Source organism: Diabrotica undecimpunctata, chromosome 3, assembly GCF_040954645.1.
Source record: "Diabrotica undecimpunctata isolate CICGRU chromosome 3, icDiaUnde3, whole genome shotgun sequence".
Lineage (NCBI taxonomy): Eukaryota > Metazoa > Arthropoda > Insecta > Coleoptera > Chrysomelidae > Diabrotica > Diabrotica undecimpunctata.
In genome coordinates this window covers 156,265,205-156,286,640 of record NC_092805.1, presented here as the reverse complement: position 1 = coordinate 156,286,640, position 21,436 = coordinate 156,265,205, and the positions used below count along the sequence as shown (strand labels likewise).

Here is a 21,436-nt window from a genome sequence, read left to right as displayed (position 1 = left end):
CTCTGGGAGCTTTTTATTACACCAATATTTGTGGCTTAAATCTAATAATATATGTTTCATCGATCTAGTGTAGGCATTTGACCGTGTCCAACTAAAAGACATCATAAATCTCATTCCATCTAATCTAATCGATACTGTGGCAACAGTTATTCATCCTTAGCTGAATTTGAAGCATTTTATGTCACAATTTAATATAGTTTGTATATTTTATTGTAGTTAATTTTATACTAATTTTTATTAAAAATTGGATTAAAATATATAATTTATTTCAAAACTAAATAGAATACATATGATTATGTAAAGAATACTCATCTTTAATCACTTCGAGGATATCTTCATCCGAAAGTTTATTCTGAAAAATAGATTATGATAAATATAAGTTACACATTTTGTATAAATTTAAACTGAATTTGCAAAACTATTAATTATCGATACCCTAATGCTGATAGGTCGTAACCCAATTTTAGAAAATTTTACAAGAGGCACAAAAAACTGTATAGCATAATTATAAAAGATTGCTTGTGTAATGTTTTCTTAAATAAATAACTATGTAATGGCTACTAAGTGAGTTTATTGTAAAAATATAAATTTGTTTAATTTTGATCAGGGTACTAAGGGATACGACATATTGTAACCAACGTCATGGCGGCTTACGAGTATATCGAACTCTTAGAAAATGTAGTAAGTTATTATAACTCAAGGTGTCTTCATAAAAGTGTGGTTTACGTCATTTTAAATCATTATCCTTATTTTTTTATTTTTATTAATTTCAAATAAAAACAGATACAAATGTGTGTTTACTTTAAATAAAATGTAGCAAACTAAGCGAATACCATTTAAACAACGTTAGTGTTAACATTTTTAGGAATAATTAAAATAAAATAACTAAATAATAAGTTTAAATCTTGGCTTTCTTTTTTTTGATTTTTGTTATTGTCTTTGGTGATTAAGTCTTCGTGTGGTAGCGTATCATAGAAGTAGTGCACATCTGTAGGTAATACAGACTTTAGATCTTAAAGGTCCTTCCATTTCTTTGTGGTTATTTTTAATCTATTCGAATAAAGTTGATCGTAAACCAAATCGTGATTGACGGTGTTCTTTCTCTGAGGAAGGAGTTCATATTTTTGATCATGGGTCACTTTGTATAATATATCCCCATTTGGTAGTTATTTTAAGCCTCTAAGATCTGTTACCTTCAAATCTCCTTTTGATTTACCTGGATGAATTGAGCTGTAGCGAAAGTTTTTAGAGTCATTGTAGTTTAGAAAAAAAGTGTGTGTGAGATAGGATACTTTGGAGCTAAAACCGATAAACCATTCGCAAGGACGACATTCCTATTCTGATAACCACAGCCGTCCGAGAATATTATAACATTTTTCTTTTCAACGGTCAAATATTGTTCTAGATGTTTTATTAAACACGTAGTGAATACAGATGAACCAAGGTCTGCCTCAGTCTCATTCCAAACGAAATTCATGCTGCGATGATTTTCCAAGTTATATACTGTAAAGCTTTGTTTTATAGTACAAAGAACTAGCCTGTAACACTGGACACAATTTGGCTACCTGCACATCGACGACAAAACACTAAATTTCTTTATGGATGGCTCTGGTTTTATCGGTTTCTTTTTCGACGCGTGCTAGTTCTTTTGCTCTAATGTGGGATGCATATTGTTCATGTGTAACCTGTTTTATCTTGTAAGATGAATATATATCACATTGGTCCTTGCGTGGTTTAAACAATGCTAAATTCATTTCGTCAAATTCTGTAGAGAATTTACAATTTGATAATGGTACCTCCCTGTCTTTACAAAGATTATTGTTCTTTATAATGATTATATACTTCAGTTTTCGATTTAAAATTATGTTCCAGGTATAACTTTCCAGTAGACTTGTGGCAATAGTGACTCTCTATTTTAGGCAGCCTATTTAGAAACTCTCGTAAATTCTGTACTCGCAAAATGTCCTGTTTTGCTTTCGGTGTAGACTCTCTTTTTTCTTTGATCCTTGTTTGCATCATGTCACAAGTTTCTAGAAATCCATCTTTTCGTTAAACTAATTTTAAAGGTCAAACGAATTACTACCAACACGCTTTGCCATTCAAGCTACACTGTGGGATAAGATGAGTTGGAAGTAAACAAACAACGCGAGCGGGTTAGGACTTGTTAGAAATCGCGGGAATGGCCACCTTACTATTTTATTTAGGTTACGAGAATTTAACAGCATATATGGATGCACGGTTGGTTGCCTTTGACACAAAAATATGAATTTTCAATTTTTTGTGGGTTACGATCTGTCAGCATTAGGCTATCGTTATTCTATTTGTGTAAAGTAACTTTTCATTTGAATGATCTTGATTATTTGTCGATGTGCTGAGATTGTTATACTATACAGGGTGTCCAGAAACTCTCCTGACAAATGAAAACAGGAGATTCCTCAGATAATTTTAAGATGATTTAACCCAATTCACCTAGTCCGAAAATGTTTTCTAAGGATGCTAGAGCTCTTTGGAGATGGTGCCTTGTGAGTAGATTTTTTGTAATAGCTATAATATAATAACGGATTCATTACGGCTGTCGCCGCTTCTCCGCCCCCAATTTCCATCTTTTTCTGTCATATGCAGTTGCCTCTTCTAAGTCTCTTGTCGCCATTGCTTCATCAATATCGTTGCGCCAACTTCTCCGTGGTCGTTCTCTCTTTCTTCTTTCAGGAGGGATCCATTCCAGTACTCTTCTAGGCCATCTGTACTCTGGCATTCTTTTAACATGTCCGAACCAGATTAATTGTTTTCTTTCTATGTCATCATTGATATTTCGCTCAACGGTTCGCTCAACTATGAACGGTACTAGAAATTCGCAAATGGAGAAATCGATTCAATTCTGGAGGATAAATAATCGTACCAATTTTCGTTTTTCTAAATAAAAGCGTTCTGGAGCTAGGACAAAAAAAACTACTTATAAGGCGCCATCTTCAAACAGCTCTAGCTCCCTTTCTAGGAAGCATTTTCGGACTAGGTGTATTGGGTTAAATCTTCTTAAAATTATCTGAGACATCTCTGGTTTTCTTTTGTCGGGAGAGTTTCTAGAATAGAAACTTTTGGACGACAATACGACACATAAGGCAGGGAAAACGAAAGGAAATAAACGCAGTAAGAGATACTTCAAACCAAATACAAATAAGCCCAGAACAAATAGCTAGGGTATGGAAAGAATATTATGAGAAAAAATTTGATACCGAAGTGATAAAGGAAGACAATATAATCAATGAAGGCGAAGAAAACACAGAGCCAGAGCAAATAAGTAGAGAAGAAGTAATAGAAGGATTATCAAATATAAAAATAGGCAAGGCAGGTGGAGATGATGAAATTGAACCGGAAATGGTGACGGAATGGTGGCGAAATCCCCAAAGACTGGCAGAACAATATCATCGTGCCAATAAACAAAAAAGGAGAACATGTAAACTGCGACAACTATAGGGCAATATGTCTGTCATCGGTGTGCTTTAAAATATATACGAAAATAATAGAGAAGAGACTGAGACAAGAAGTAGAAATGGTATTGGGAGAAGAACAAATGGCATTTAGACCGGGAAGACAGACAAATGACAACATAGATATCATTAGAAACCTAATAGAAAGAAGCATAGATACGGGGAAAAAACTAGTATTAGCATTCATAGACCTAAGAGCAGCATTTGACACGATAGAAAGACATATTATAGGGAAATGCTTGAGGAAAATTAACGTACCTAATGCATTGATAAAAATTATAGAAAGTACTTACAAAGAGGTAAAAGGAAGGGTACAAATAACAGGGGAAAGATCGGAAGCATTTAATTGGAAGAGAGGTATTAATTAAACAAGGAGATAGTCTCAGCCCTTTGGTATTCATAATAGTAATGAACGAATTGATAAGAAACACTAGAGTCAGAACTAATCAACTACAGACAATAATAGGTTACCGCAGATTACAACCGGTAACAATAGAGTCCTTAATGTATGCAGACGACATAGTACTAATATCAGATTCCGAGAATAAAATGCAGAAACTAATGGATATATGGGTAGAACAAATAGAAGAACTTAAAATGGAGATAAACGAGGAAAAAAGTAAGATAATGATAATCAGCGGCAAAGGAGATAAGGAAGATAACCAAATAAAGATAAAATGTAAAAACTCAGAATTGGAAATAGTAACAACTTACGAATACCTGGGAAGTATAATAACTAATGATGGAAAAATAGACTGGGAAATAACAAAAAGAGCAAAGAAATCAAACAAGTTATATTGTGCGTTAGCCCCAATAATGGGAAAAAGAGAACTTGCACGAGAAACAAGAATAAAAATATATAACACAATAGTGATACCGACTGTGCTCTATGCAAGTGAAAACTGGACAATTCTGGAAAAACATAAGAGCAGGATAAACGCAATGGAGATGAGACATCTAAGAAGGATAGTTGGAAAGACAAAATGGGATAGATTAAGGAACGAGACTATTAGGAGAATGGCCAACTAGGAACCGATAATGAACAAAATAGCAAAGAGACAAATGAACTGGTATGGGCATCTGATGAGGATGCAATCCAATAGAATAACAAGAAAAATTTATGAAGCAAAAAACATCGGAAAAAGAAAAAGAGGCAGACCAAGAAAAAAATGGATACAGCAAGTAGTAGAGGCGGGAAAACTTAAACAAAAATCACTCGAGGAATTGAAAATAATGGCAGGAAACAGAAAAGAATGGAAGAGGTGGGTAAATGGAAATTAAAATAGCTAGCCTAAATCCGACACCCTGTTAGGGTAAAAGGAAGGGGAGAAAGAAAGAAAGAAAGAAAGAAAGAGTTTCTGGTCACAATTTTACTAAAAAATTAAATTTATTTAACGTTTAGATTTCCATTTCGGAAATCGTTCTCAAAATGCAAAACATTAATAAATTAAACAAATTTTGCTTTCGTTACTTAGCAAAATATTCTCCTAATAATTTAATTTTATCTGATTCATTCATATTGACAATTTAGATATATATTATACATTATAAAGAAGACGACTTTAAAATGATCGTGTCAATATTTTTAGAGTTGCGTTCCTGTGACGACTTTATTTTTTCTTTCAACAAGACATTGTAAGTATTGAAGATTTACTTTTCAAGATGATATTAGATTATGTTTTTGATCGAATTATTTTTAGTATAGAGATAGTATATTAAAATTCATATAAGAAACAAAGAAATATATATTTAAATAAATTTACTTTACTTTAGATAACCTAAATAGAAATGATGACATATTAGCAACAGTTATCAATCTATCAAATAGACAAATAAATGCAACAGAGAGTTTAATACTGTCAAAAGGTCTAAACTTTGTTGAGACTCATAAATCTATTTCAAAATTAGACTTAATTAGCTTAATGGAGAAAATATCTCAATATTTACCAACCCACGAAAGATAAGTCTAATATAATTAAGCAAAACATAAGCAAACAGGAATTAATAGCTGTAAGAACTTTAAAAAATGATGACTTCATAATTATCCTACCAGCAGATAAGAGAAATGCAACTGTGATAATGGATTCGATAAATACCTTGTGATAATTTTTCAATCACTTGTCATTTTTTAATTATAAATTTTATTACCTTTATTGCATGGTTTAAACATTGATCTGCCTCATGTTGTCTTTGTAACTTGAAATTAACTAGAGCCAAATAACCCCAAATTTCAGCGTAGGTATTGTCCATTGCATTTGCTTCAGAAAAACATTCTTCAGCACTTAGAAAGTCCTTTTGCTTAGAACAAAAAAAGTATAAAAAAATATATAAAAATCGGTAAATTTGATAACTATTGTAAAAACAACTTAATACCTTATATAAATACACACAACGCAAAAGTCTAGGGATATTTTTATAAATAGACGTATTTTGTTTATCTGTAATCAACTTAAAAAAAGTAATATAAAATTTGTAGTTTAAATTGTTGTTTAATATGTCAAAAACCATAAATTGCAAAAAAAAACAGAAAATTGGAGCAAAAAAAATATATTGCAAATCACCCATGTTTTACATACCACCATAAAATGACAAAAATACGAAATATAAACTTAATATAAAGTATGGCCACCACGTTGGTTTATCACAGCTCTACATCTACTGTTTATGCTCCGAATAACATTGTTAATGTCTGCTTGAGGTAGTTGTGTCCATTATTCTCTCAGAAGCTCTTTTAATTGAAACTCATTGTAGATATTGCCCATATGTGGAGTAATTCTTCGTTAGAGCATGTCGCATACATGCTCAATGGGATTCAAGTCCGGTGATTCTGCTGGCCACGGCAATACATCAATACCCTGGTTATCCATCCAGTTTGTTACAATATGCGCAACATGTGGTCGAGCGTTATCATGCATAACGTAAAAATTTTCTCCAACAGCAGCAGTAAACGGACGCACAACAGGTTCAAGAATAGTGTCCAAATATTGCTGACTTGTGAGAAAGCCACGTGGGAAAATGAGGTAAATTCTTCCATCAATCATGATTCCGCCCCATACCATTAATGTACCACCTCTGTATGCATACACTTCTTGAAGATGTCGTAATCGTTCTCCACATCCGGGTCGTCTCCAAACTCTTGTCCGACGAGAATCTGGATGAAATCCATATCTAGACTCGTCACTAAACAAAACTGTGGTCCAGTCATTGTCAGTCCAATTCTGAAACTCTTGACACCAGGTTAATCTTGCAGCGCGATTGCCTCTAGATAGAGGTAAACATCTCAGTGGTCGCCGACTACGAAGATTGGCTTCATGGAGACGATTTTTCACAGTACTGCTACTTATTGTTACATTATGTGCAAGCTATAATTCATTAACCAGCTCAGATGCTGTGGTTGTTGGCTGCTTTTTGGCATTTAAAATTAAATATCGGTTTTGAGCGACGGTTGTAGAGCGACCACGTCCTGGATGTTGCTCGGCTGGACTCCCAGTGTCTCTAAACCGACGCCACAAACGACTTATGACGCTTTGGGAGACACCCAGCTGGTCAGCAACTTGAGTTTGTCGCATACCATCTTGAAGGAGGCGCACGGCTCTATTCATCTCTTCCAATGTTAAATGTTGTCGTTTCATGGTAAAAAGACAATATCTTTAACTCACCTATTAAGCAAGAATGGTATTAAGTGACTAAAGTTAAAAATAAACAAAACTTAAAATTGTCGATTTTTTTGTCCCTTATAAACAACATTCTAAAACACGTATTGCTATCAGTTTTACAATTTTTTTTTGATAAGAAGTGAGTATCTGTATCAACAATTATAGTACAAGCAAATTTATATGGTCATGAAATTTCTGTCATTGGTATTGTCAAATTATTAAAATATCCTTAGACTTTTGCGTTGTGTGTAGCTTTATATAGGGTATATAGAATGGCAGTAGAACAAGACATACTTAGCAACATCGAAGAAAAACGTTTAATTTGGTATGGACATGTGAGAAGAACAGATCATACAAGGTGGATAGCAAAGATTTCGGATTGGAGCCCAATAGGAAGGAGGAAAAGAGGTAGACCCCGAAGATCATGGAGGGATGAAGTGGACGAGGCCATGGAAAGACGAGACCTCAGAGACGGAGAATAGCAGAACAGAAAGGACTGGAGACGTTGGCTGAAAGAAGGCAGGCGGCGACAGCTGTAAAAATCCTTATATAGATAGAGAGATAAATAGCTTTAATATGTGTTAGATTCTGTGTAGAAGACTAGTGAACAGATTTATGTACGTATTTAAATGACAAAAGAAATCAAACCTGCTTTTTCACTCTCCGTCTTAAAGCAGTCAATTGTTGCAGTACTGTCGTTGTCGTTGTCGCTGTTGTTGTTGTTGTTGTTGTTGTTGTTGTTATTGTTGTTGTTGTTGTTGTTGTTATTATTGTTGTTATTGTTGTTGTTGTTTTTGTTGTTGTTATTGTGATTGTTGTTGTTGTTGTTGTTGTGTGTGTGTATGTGTTGCGTAATTGTCTTTACAAAACATCGCTTATTTTATCGGAACGGCTTCGGTACCTCGGGTAAGGACCCATCGGACAAAGAAAAGATTTAAACAATAATAAATTCTCCTCTCGGTCGGATTCGAACTCATGACCACCAAAGTTTGATGCTCAGTAAGTCTTATGCTCTTACCACTGCGCCACCAAGTTTCTTTGCCACCTTACTATTTACCTTTTGTCCTATTTTTTCTCATGCGGCTTCTCGTATATTTGTTGTACTCTCGCCTTCACTTTATTGAAGCAGCATGTGAAGTGTTTGCACGTTTGAGTTCATTTTAAATAGGTAAGAAAAGAAAAGAAAAGAAAAGAAAAGAAAATATTTACCCAAAATTGATTTTATTATGCCTTAGACCGATTTTGGGCTCTACAATTGCCTGCTCATTGTCAGATTCCCGATTAAGGTAATCAACTTAACTATAACTTAACAATAACAACTGTAACATTTTTTTAGTAGTTAAGTAACCTTAATGGGACCTGACCATTGGCTGAAAATGGTCTCTGTTAACTCAACTAGTCGTCTGTTAAATTATTTATTTAATAAATTGTCTAAGTATTTTTTCCATCACTTTTTGACATCCTTTTTGTGAATTAGTATTTTATCACATCTAATCTGATCAAAATCTTTCGCTTTTGTGTGTGCGTTTGGCCCGACTGGCCCGCTTAGCTATCAGAACGATATTTAAAGAATCATATTTATGTTATTTAAAATAACCAGTGATACTTACTTCATAATATAATTTTCCTGCTATATACCATGTATAAGGAGACGGATTATATTTGCAAGCCAATAACATCAAGTTTCTAGCTTTTTGATCAGCGCCTTTATCTATTAATACTTGTGCCAAATTAACAGTCACTAGATGTAAGTAAACTGGTCTATTAAATGATTCTAGGGCATAATAATACTGCTTTTCAGCCTCTTCCTTTCGTCCTAGAGCCAGAAAACAATGTCCTGCAAGGCTTGAGACCGCATAATTCTAGAAAAGTTATAAAAACATATAAATAAGCTTATACATATATATATATATATATATATATATATATATATATATATATATATATATATATATATATGTATATATATATTTATATATATTTATATATATATATATATGTATATATATATATATATATATATATATATATATTTATATATATTTATATATATATATATATATATATATATATATATATATATATATTGAGGAACTGAAGAAAAAACAGAAATAGATCGTAGTCCAAACATATCCTTCGATGAAATACAACTAGGAAAAAGGAAAGAGCTATACAACTATCAAAAAATAGGAAAGCAACAGGTTCTAATGAAATTTCCAGCAAAATAATCAAACTACTCGACGATAAAGGCAAACATTTTCTTCTAAACCTCTTTAATAAAATATAGAAAACAGGCATATACCAACATACTGGCTACTGTCAACATTTGTAATGATATCAAAAAAAAATGAACGCTAAGCAATGTAGTGATCATCGCCCTATCAAAAATTTGTATCGGCATCAATGCGCAAAGATACGAATTAATCAGAACACGACGAAAGCAGTGGGAATACAATGTGGAGTGGGGCAAGGGTGTATTTTATCGCTTATATTTTTTAATATCTGCCCCGAATTTATTTTCAAAGAAGCCTTATATGAAGATGTAAGCTTTCAAATCAACGGGATTAATATAAATAATCTCAGATAAGCAGACGATACGGTACTGATTTCTTCCAATGAAAAAGAGTTGAAAGAACTTATAAACAGTGTGACCGAAACATGAATTGAATGTGGACTAAAACTTAATACTTCTAGCTAACTTTCCCATTTTTGTTTTCTATAAACAAAACTAACAATGGACGCTCATAATTAGCTTTTTGCAAAATTTGCAGAAACCTGCAAATTTTGCTAACCTGCAGAAACTGGTGAGGGAAGCATATTGTGATTCATTGCCAGTACTACGAAGCAAAAGGAAGAAAATATGGAATTTCAGATGACATAAAAACCACCTTTACTACAAACCTTGACTGCAAACATCGAACATTTACTAGATTATTTAAAAGATTTATATTTATTTACATCTATTTAATGTAAATGTAATGTAATGAAAATGTAATGTAAAAAATGAGTCTATGTGTACATTACTTAACTAACAACCCTGCGTTGATGCGAATTATGTTTCTAAATAAAAAAAATTCTTAACTTAAAAAACTTAATTTCTTATTTAGATCAAATTATCTTTTCAATGTAAATAGCGCAAGTTTTTAAAATAGTAAAATATTTATACCAAGTGCATGTGAAACTAGAAGCTTGTGCGAAATTACAATGTGCCTTGCGCTTAAGTGGGACGACTCTCGCGGAACCTCTCATTGGCTCGGGTCGGAGTAAACATACCCCACCCTACCCTACCATTCAAAATGATTACATCAGCCGGCCCATGCCAGCAGCATGCTTCGCTTCACGTGCAGTGTAAACAGCGCTTTACAAAACTTTTGAAAGCGTATACAGTTTTCCTCTTGCGGTCTGCTCTATATCCCATATTGACCTGTCTTGGAGTTATGTAATGAAATAGTCCGATTTCAAAAAATACTGTCAGAAATGTCACTTTATAGCCATTAAATATTGTCATCATCATCATCAGTAGCTCGACAACCCTTTCTGGGTCCTGGCTTGTTTTAGGATTTTCCGCCATTCTGTTCTGTTCCTTGCTTTGTTTTTCCAGTTGGTAATCTTAAGTGTTTTCAGACCTTGTTCCATGTATCTAAGTTTGGGTCTTCCCTTTGACCTTCTTCCTACTGGTATTTGCCTCATAATATGTTTTGGTGTTTCAGTCTCCAACATTCGTTCAACATGGCCCATCCAGCGCAGACGTCCGATCTTTATGGATGTTATGATCTCGGGTTCATTGTATGCTGTGTATAGTTCAAAGTTATATCTTCTGCGCCATATGTCATTTTCCTTTACCCCCTTATATATGTGTCTAAGGATTTTTCGTTCAAATGTGCCTAATAGGTTTTCATCGCTTCATTAAATATTGTACCAAATACATTATTTTCTACGTCCCAAGAAAAAAACAACTTTGGAAAAATGGAAAAACTTTTTATTCACATTTGATTTTTTTTATTAAACACTTAAAATGTGTTTATACCAGTGAAATCTGGTCATAGTTGACCAATTATCAATTTTTCTTTGACTTAAATTACTACATGATACATACATTCTAAGAGCTTACCCCTATGGTCGACTCTTATTTTACGCACTATAGCTAACACACAATGTAGCACTATGCTCTGCTTTTACACTACACTTTACACTCACTCAAACGGTTTTCTTCGTTTGAGTCTTCTTTCTAACCTAGTATTATCGAGGAGCTGGATGACCTCGACCTTTACATAAACTGTCATCTTCCTGATAACTATATCTACATCTTCAATCTCAAGGTCATTGTGAAGGTCGACATTTGTGATGTAGCAGGGAGCATTAACGACGTTCCTTAACACTTTATTCTGAAAGCTCTGGATAATCTGAATATAACTTGACTTGGCACAGGCCCAAAGTTGGCAACCATACGTCCATACTGATCTCAGTCTTAGTTTGTATAGCAGTTGGTTTTTATCTATGGACAATGCTGAGAAAATAAGTTTCTTCCCATCAGCCAATACATTTTTTTTAACGGATAAGTAGTTCTTCTCTTTTCTTTTGTTTTTTTATTTATGGACCACTGTCTATATATCTTATAGTACCTATTATTTTCTAGTTCAGGTATGTCGTATGTGTATAACAGGTAGACGACCGGACTTAATATGCTTTTTTGATGGACTCCTGATTTGATTTCTTTTAGATATACATATGTACACATCTTCTTGCTTAATTGAACGCTTAATTCTTCATTCACCTTCATGCCATACTTTGTCGAAGGCCGTAGCTACGTCTAAAAAGGTTGTAGAACAGACTTCTTTTCTTCTAATAATTATGTTGGTAATTCTGTGTTGGTAATTTAAATGTTGGTAATTTATTATTGCCAACATGATTGCCATCATGATTGCCAATATGATTTCCAACATCCGAAACGGATAGGAACCAGAAGAAGAAATTTATTATTCTTTCTTTCGAAACTCGAGGCTTTCGAACTCGAGGCTTTCGAACTCTGGTTATATCGCAGAGTGTTAAAAATATCATGGACTGATAGAATTACAAATAAAGAAGTACTGGAGAGGGTTGGTAAAGAAACAGAACTAATCACCACTGTACAAACCAGAAAACTGGAATACCTAAGCCACGTGATGAGGGGAAAAATATAAAATTTTGAGACTCATCATACAGGGAAAGATTCAAGGAAGAAAATCTGTTGGCCGAAGGCAGAACTCATGGTTGAAGAATCTACGTGATTGGTATTAATGCAGATCGATTCATTTGTTTAGAGCAGCAAGCTCAAAAATAAAAATAGTCATTATGATTGCCAACCTCCGTAGGGAGGCGGCACTCTAAGAAGAAGAATTTATTATTATATCAATCGCAGAATGTTTATTTCTAAGGCCCAATTGGTGGTTCGGAATCATTTTTTTCTCTTTTAATATTAGTTTCATTCTTTTTAGCAGGACTTTCTCAAAAAGCTTCACATTACTGGTAAAAGTGATATTGGCATATATGAGGAGACTTCATTTGGTGATTTCCCTGGTTTTGGTATCATTATAACCTCAGCTATTTTCCATAAATTTGGGACATATCTCAATATAAATGTAGCATTAATGATTTTGGTCAATTGGACACTCAGATTTGATTAAGTTAATATATATTTACGTCATCTCATATTAATTCTAAACCGAATAAGATGGGCGGGCCACGTACTAAGATCGAGTGACGAAAGACACCTGAACACCACATTCTGGAAAAGACCCGATGGCAGAAGGTCAGTTGGTCGCCAAGAAAGAGATGGAAGGACGCAGTAGCCAGTGATCTATGCAAAATGGGAATACAGCAATGGGAAATAGCTGCTCAGGACCGACAACAATGGAGGGAAATAGTAAACACGGCCAAGACTCATTCATTTGAAATAAAATTCAGTAATCCGTCATTTTGGCAAATTTTACTTTCTCAAGCTTCAAGTCCTCAACAAATAATTATGGCAACACTGATGCTCTATTGCTTCTAATGTATGAGCTGCATAACTAAAAATTGTTTATATTACAATAAGTAACAAATTATAACACACACACGTAAAAATAATTGATATTTAGTGAAGAAAAAATTCTAATTAAAATCACATTTCCTGTATAAGACCTCAAACAAAATTAAGAACTAATAATAATAAGACTTAACAATTTTAATGAATAAAAATATATTATTCTAGAATAAATCAAAAAATCTTTAAAAAACGAATGAAATAAGTCGATACTAACCGGACCATAATATTTCATGGTTTCCTCAAGATGATCCAAAGCGTGGCGATACAATTCTTTGTAATAACAGACTGCTGACAGAAGGTAATGAGTAAATCCTGGATGGGTATTTATTTCTTGAGCTAAAGCTAACTCAGTCCACTAAAAATAAAAAACATTTACTAATTATATCTACGGCTTATCATTATTATGTACTACATAATGTACGCATATTTTACGAGTCTCCCCATTTATTACAACATATACAAACATTCATCACAGCATCTATCGTAATAGCAATGTCAGTAATATGAGGAAAATAGAGTGACTATTATGTATAGACCGAGCAAGGGATGGCGCTACTAGTTTCGTCGTAATGTGCACTGTCATGCCAGACACGGCTGTTTATCTACCGAAAAGATCTAATTTTCTATCGAGTTTCATTCTTTGGTTCGTTTTTCTATATATCTTATAATTACAAAAGTACATTTTAAGAGACATCACACTATACTCACTATACATTTAAAAAAGCTTCATGTTCCTATCTTCAGATCTTTTAAAACGGTATCTTCTTCTTCCTATGCCGTCCCCATTAACGGAGGTTGGCGACCACATTTTTAAAAGCTTGTCTGTCTTTTGCAACGTGGAATAATTCGTCTACAGTCATGTTTGTCCAGTCTCGAATATTTCGCAGCCATGACTTCCTCTTTCTACCTATTCCCTTTTTGCCATCGACTCTACCCTACATGATGACCTGCAGTAGGCTATATTTATTATTTCTTAGTATGTGTCCAAGGTATGCAGTCTTGCGTACTTTATTCGTTGTATAAAACGGTATCTTATTTTTTAAATCATTACCTACCTTGAAATTTATCTTAATATATCAACTCAACATGTAATACTTATAATACAATCAGTATATCAATATTTTATCTTTTCTAATATAGTTTTTCTTATAGTAACAGTTGGATTGGATATATTTGATTTAAAACAAATTCAGGATTTTCTTTGTAATTTGGCAACATTGTATTGTTAAAAAAAAACAAGGATTGTTTTACTAAAATCACCACTTAAATTGAAATCAACTGAATTCTACAGAATTGTAGTAGTAGTATTTTAATTCGACCAAGTTGCTAACTCGCCTGAACTCATGGCGATTCAAATTGGATTTAGAAACAGAAACAAAGTAGTGCAAAGTCTTCTGAACGAGGGGTTCATTGTACTATACCTCATATAATAATTAAACTGAAAGTCTTTAAGTCTACCCACTGTTCAAATATTAAGTGGATATTTACCATCCCTGAATTAAAAAAGGTATTATCACTGACATTAATTATTAAAAAAAATTGTTAAATAAGAAAATTGATACGTACTGAAAACAATCGTAATTTCAGCAACAGCATAGCTGTTCGAAAGAATACAGTTTTGGGACAAATTTCACTAGTCCATACTAAATCCTCATATTCTGAGAAATAATCCAAAGGTACACTAACATCGCTGTACTTCTTTGCCATGCGCAAGGTGTTATCCATGCCACCGTAATTTTCGGTTTTTTGGTAAAACAGGTAGAAAATTGCCCAACCTAAAAAATTGACAAACAATATTTATATTCTCCGTTAGTTCATAAAATATTAAAAAGAAATACCTTCACACCATTCAGAATTTTCTGTCACTATATTCAAGAAACATGTTTCCGCATCTTCTTTGTGCCCTTTATTACTCAGCAGAGCGGCAAGTACTATTAAACTATAAAAAATATTTTACTATAAAAAATTTAAAATGTACAAACACGTAAAATACCTATATTAATTTATATTTATAGGGGAAAGGATTCATACCTATATTTATGCTCTTGTTTTTGCAACAAGGATTCTTTCATACACTCGTAAGATTTGTCATCTTCCTTTCTTTCTAAAAGATATATTCCGTAGTCAAACCAATAATCAGCACTCTGTGGATCGTTGCAAATTCTCTGCAAATTATTGTATAATACCAGTTGTAACTTTAATTATTGTAATGAAAATTTAATTTTTAATTAAAAATTTGACGTTTCGATTTCCAATCCAGAAATCATTTTGGAAAATATTATTTAAGAGTTTTGTTAAAAAGAGTGTATAACCGCCCAAGTTATTGATGAGGTTATATCTTTTCAAACAGTGAAAGCTTTGAATATTTGGTGTGCAATATTTGTATGTGCTTTAAACGTTTGTGTGTGTCTGAGCATTCATGTTTCGTGTTTGTGTGTTGTGTGTTGCATATGTATTGTGTATGATTGAGGGTTAGAATAATTGAAGCTGCAAATCAATTTCGTCAGAAAAATATGATTTTTCAGCGCATTCGGTTTTCCTTATTAAAACGATACCGAATGTGTATTGAAGAAAATGGGGATCATTTTGAACATTTATTGTAATATCATATTTATAGAGGTTATAAACATTTTTTGTACTTGTTAATTCATTTAAGCCATTTATTTAGTTGCACGAAATTTTTTAAAGGTTAATAAAAAGGGCCGTAACTCAGTAAAAACTGTTTTTTTTTTAAAGTGATAAGAGGCAAAAAAAATTTTAAATTTTTCTGTGCGCTTAGATTTTGTTGTTTCTTTTGTATGAAAAATGCTTTCAGAACAAGAAAGTAACGTGTTCATTTTTATTACAAAATGTCATGTAGTTTAGGAGATAATGCAAAAAATAAATTTTATTTTGTAACTTTAAAGGGCTGTAACTTTTTTTGTGTACACTTTTGTACTAAGATAAGTTTGATTCAATCAATTTATTTTTGTCCCCAGAATGCCTGATTTAATTTATGACATACCTTTTTGAAACACCCTGTATTGTTATTTGATATTAAAGTAAATAGCTTTGTAACGTTATAAACGTCACATGTGTGATTTTTTTTTTTAAATAATTATTTTATTTTAATTTCTTTAACTTTATCTTTTATTTTACTATTTTTATTTTAAAAATTGTTGGCGCCCAACTTTTCGTTAAACTATCTTAATATTAACTTAATATTCTAATTCCCTGTATTTACTCCCCATTTTGTTCTATGCGATGGAACATATAAAATTTCTATGTTCCACTTTGTATATCTATCAGTTGACAACTTTGCCGTGTCCTGTCTTCTTCTTCTTCAAGTGCCCTCTCCGCTACGGAGTTTGGCAATCATCATTGCTATTCGTATCTTTGAAGCCGTTGCTCTAAATAATTGGTTAGATGTGCACTGGAACCAGTCTCTTAAATTGCGCAGTCAAGATATACGTCGTCTCCCCACGCTTCGTTTGCCCTAAATCTTTCCTTGGATAATTAACTGGAGCAATCGGTACTTTTTCCCTCTCATCACATGACCTAGATATTCCAACTTTCTTCTCTTGATGGTGATCAACAGCTCCCGTTCTTTGTTCATTCTTCGAAGAACTACACTATTTGTTATTTTGTCTGTCAAAGGTATTTTCAAAATTTTTCTGTATATCCACATTTCGCAGGCCTCTAGTTTATCGATATTGTTCTTGTTTAAAGTCGAAGTCTCTACTCCGTACAGCAGTATCGAAAAGATGTAGCATCTAACCAATCTCATTTTCAGGTTTAAGTTAATGTCATAACTTCCCAGAGTGTCCTTCATATTAACAAAAGCAGCTCGAGCCTTTCCAATTCTAGTTTTTATTTCTTCTATGATGTCATTGTTGTTATTAACGCTTGTGTCCTGTTAGTTTTATTTAATGAAGAAGTTGAATATTTTTTTATGTCTTTTGCCTATTTTAAGGTGAATTTTCTTTAAGATTCATTTATATTTTTAAATCTTTTCCTAAGGTGAGTACATTTCATTTTCTAGTTGATCAATATTTTTTATATCAGTATTTTTATAATTTTCTTTCTATATTTGACGATCTTGTTTTTTTTTTTAGAAAATCTCCAACCCACCTGTTTCTTTTAACTTTATAAATCGTCACATATGCAGTTAGTATCTTTACTATAATTTAACTAATTTATTTAATAATTATTATATATATTTAATCCTTGCCAATTTGCTATTTTCTTTTTAATATTGTAATTATTTTCAATCTTCATGTGGCAAGGAAATATTTTAAAACATATGCAGTCGCTAACTTAGAATTTATTATTTTAGTTTTTTAGCGTAAAATACATTTTTTTCTTTTTCCTTAAAGACGCTTGTTGCTCCACACATAGGGATGACGATTGCAGCAGCATATTATGTATATGATATGCAGAACTTCATACCTGCTGAGAACTACAACGGGCTCGATCCCGGCATCTCCATCAACTTACAGGATACTTATTCAGCTAAAATCCATCCAGTCAACATCAAAAGTAATCAGCAAGATATCCTGTGCACCACATGAAGCCATAAGTCTCATTTTAAACTTTTTGCAAAGCTGTAGGCAAGATGTGCTTTGTTTTTAATTTAATATTAAGTTTATTTTATATTTTTTATGTACAAAAAATATAATTAGTTAATATCTTAGTTTATTTGTCCCAGCTAAACTAATTTTTTAGATTTACTTTGAAGATAAAACATTCTCACACCTAAGAGACTGAGCTAGATGATACCTAACAATTTTTTCTCAAAGAAAGTTGTGAGTTTTATTGCTATAAATTGGCTCAAAACCTTCAGAGATTGTGAGATTGTCTGTTGCACATGTTCATATTGTTACCCATTGGCACCCACCGTTTCTGATGGGTCGTTCGAAAGTTGCAGATTAAACACAGAGATAATAAACTGGTTATTTTTTTAATTAATTAATTAATTTAATTGCACACTTTCACGCAGGTAGCCTTTTTTGGCTCATTTTCAGAATTTAGAAGTATCAGTTCATTATTGGCAATAGATATTGTTTTTATTTTCATTAATAGTAGGTACGAGAGAAACAACAAAGAAAATGCACCAAAGTTGACTAATGGCCTACAAAGTTTACAGCTGAACTAAGAGCGAATACTAATTATTAAAAAATAAATAGATGAAAAACAAAACTGATTAATCCAAAGAACGAAGTTACAATTTTTCAGCATCTCTTAAAATATCATCTACAATATTTTCTATTGGGTATTTCTAAAACAAAGTACATCTCAGTTTAGTGAAAAAATAGAGTTGCTTTCATCAGGTCCTCGTAGACACATCGTCTCAGGACCAGCAACTTAAAGTGGAGTCATACGTCGCCATATTAGTAGCTTTAACATCATAGAATTTATCACCATATAATGTAAACCAAATTTAAAAAAGAATTTTTAACGGGTTTTTACCCACATATTTAGTGGCTCAATACATGTATACCCACCTAGTGCACTGATGATGCAATATGGATTCCGAAAACGTTTTGGGATATAGTCCGATTGGGTTTTTAAATTTTATACCTTTTATAAAGGATTTTTAATAATTTTTTTTTAAATATCTACTTTCATAGTTCTACCTTGTACACATTGATGTCGTTTTGTTTTACTCACTTCAAGAAAATATTTTTCAGCTATTTCTTTTCTATTTGTGTCCATTGCTTCTTTTGCGTAAAAGAAAAAGTTGTCAATCTTCTTATAAGTTGTCACAGGTTTCAGTTCGTGACATACTAGTTCATTCACAGTTTTGTTCATTTTCGATATGAGAAAAACAAATACCTAAAAATTAAAAAAAAAAAGTCTGAGCACGTTTCGCTTGTTTCGTAATATAATAAAACAAATTTAAAGTTATCTTACACTTTTTCAAGTTTTCTTATACTAAAATGGAATCTAGGCTAGTGTGGATATGCCGAGAACTCGACAAACTGGCAGACAGACGGAATATAAAAGTGTGTCACTGGTATGGGTTCCAGATCACCGGGAACAAAAACGGCATTGAAAAAGCTGATGAACTCAACAGAAGAAAACTCTCACTGAGAAAATATATCCGGTCAAGTATATCGCAAACTCTACATTGGACAAACCTGCTTTGTCGAACCCTCTTTTGATCTTTATTTTGATCAGTATATACAAAAAATACGCAGTTATAATTAAAAATTTAATTTTATACATATATTTAAAATATAGATAAAAAGAATTAAAAGTAGTTTCCTGAGGAAAATTTCACATTAATATATGCATTCTATACTTACATTACCAATAAACTTTTGATATTCTTTAATATCTTTTCCATCTACGCGTTGAAAATTTTTACTTATCATCAAAGATGTAGCTTTTGTAATGGAGTGTACATATGACTCATAAATTCCTTCATGTTTAAGGAAATCCACAAATCTGCCGGCAATTTTCTGGGACGATTCTAAAACCAATATCTTCATATATTTAAATTATTAAATCAATCTGAGAAAATGGTAAAACACTTTGAAAATCTTTACAAAAAACAATTCTATTTATATATCCAATTTACTTTATTTCATCTGGTACTAAAAACTGAGCAAAACTCAACCTGAAGTCAAGTTAAGTATACAGTTCGAGAAGAAGTATTCGTATCTAACAGTTAGATACTGAAGAAAAACAACCCAAGGAAAAGACTTATCTTTGGAAATGGGTCAAAATTTGCATATGAGAAAAAGGTTTTTGGGATAAATTTGGGTTTTCTGGATAAATATTAGATTGTTTAAATTCATAAATTCAACAAGTCATAGAAATTGCGTTCTTCAAGAGTAGAGAGATTACTTAACTTCTTTATCTGTTTTCTTCTCTATCACAGGTTAATGTGTGGTTTCTCACCGTTCGTAATGGAATTCGGAGATTCGGAGTTTTATTCCTTGTAACGTACGAATACTATTTACTTAAATATAAAAACAATCTAGGCCTTTCTGCTCGTGTCGGAGAGTTTGGGTGCGGTTCCTTCAAAAATTATATAGAAGCTGTTTGTATTATCTTTAAAATTAGAATGAATTGGGCGCCAATCCTTAATAGTTTATCCCCGTAAGAAAACAAGCTCAGACAAAGAAATACAATGAAAAACTAAAAAAAAGTAAGCCTTTATTATTTTGTAAGAAACAAAAAGTTATTAAAAGATTCTTGGTTAAAAAGTTACGTCATCACAGAAAAGAAATAAAGAATATATGTTTAAGGTATTAAATTACACATGAGAAGTGCTTATACGAAACTAAAATTAAAATCATATCGTAAGAAAACAAACATTTTATATCTTGGCATTACATAATAAATGAGAAATATATGAAAATAAAATTATACTTTATCCCAAATTTTGACATTCGTTCAGATAAAAAAATACATGTGTATATTAGGTAGAATGTAAATATTTATTGTAATTTAAAGATCGATAATAAATCACTTCCCTGTTATTTAGTTCATAGATAATCTTCACTGCTCAATAAAAGAATATAAAATGGGTACAACTTGAATTATGCAAATGGTTGTGTGGCGTGTAGAAAGGACATATTTTTTTTACCCTTTAGGTACTCAGGCTGGCAAAAATGTTGAATCTACTGAAGCAGAAACATAATATCCACTGGATTGGGCGGTTAAGCAAACGGAATATTCTTTGAATTGTTGGTTTTAGAACACTTACCATTAATCCATAGCTATTTAGATAATCTCGGGTCAATAAACATAGTTCTAGCAACTATTAGGGCTCCCGGTAAGGGTGTAAAATAAATATTTATTTAAAAATATATAAGAGAAAAGGAATTTTTTGGCTTACCTCCTCGAGAAAACACTCAAACAGAATTTTGTCCTGCCTGTTGGATTAAAGAGAGAAAGGAGCAAAGAATTTACGAACTCTCCAGTTTTGAGGCGACGGTCGAAGCTGTTAGGAACTACAGTAGCGTCCTTGAGGGTATTTTAATAATTTATAATTTAAATGCACTCGGCGGATAGATGGGGTGAGCAACATTGACTTGAATATTTACTAGGAATTACAATAATAAATTTTTTGAAACTTACATCCAGGTTACTTTACAGGTTACATCCTGTCTGTTCTGATTTCCTTTCAGTTTATAATGTTCATCTTTGTTATATCGTCTGTAACCCAGTCTTCCCGTCTGCACTTTATTTTATCTCATGATCTCAAATTTGTTGATGTATCAGATGTATTATCAGTT

General features: G+C 32.5%; 1 protein-coding gene across 2 annotated transcripts in view; it reads right to left on the bottom strand.

Moving 5' to 3' along the window:
• Positions 1 to 249: 249 nt before the first annotated feature.
• Positions 250 to 21,436, bottom strand: part of LOC140437641 (cilia- and flagella-associated protein 70-like) — a 50,183-nt gene continuing 28,996 nt past the window's right edge. Inside the window, exons 13-21 of one of the 2 annotated variants that reach the window (XM_072527269.1) lie at positions 19,496 to 19,662; positions 18,858 to 19,022; positions 15,240 to 15,373; positions 15,047 to 15,147; positions 14,775 to 14,983; positions 13,423 to 13,563; positions 8,755 to 9,006; positions 5,637 to 5,786; positions 250 to 352 (exon numbers count right to left, since the gene is read on the bottom strand). In XM_072527269.1, the coding sequence (XP_072383370.1) occupies positions 275 to 352; positions 5,637 to 5,786; positions 8,755 to 9,006; positions 13,423 to 13,563; positions 14,775 to 14,983; positions 15,047 to 15,147; positions 15,240 to 15,373; positions 18,858 to 19,022; positions 19,496 to 19,662 (1,397 nt within the window). In that variant the 3' untranslated portion in view covers positions 250 to 274. The remainder of the gene's footprint in view (positions 353 to 5,636; positions 5,787 to 8,754; positions 9,007 to 13,422; positions 13,564 to 14,774; positions 14,984 to 15,046; positions 15,148 to 15,239; positions 15,374 to 18,857; positions 19,023 to 19,495; positions 19,663 to 21,436) is intronic. The other variant, XM_072527270.1, reaches the window with a different exon arrangement.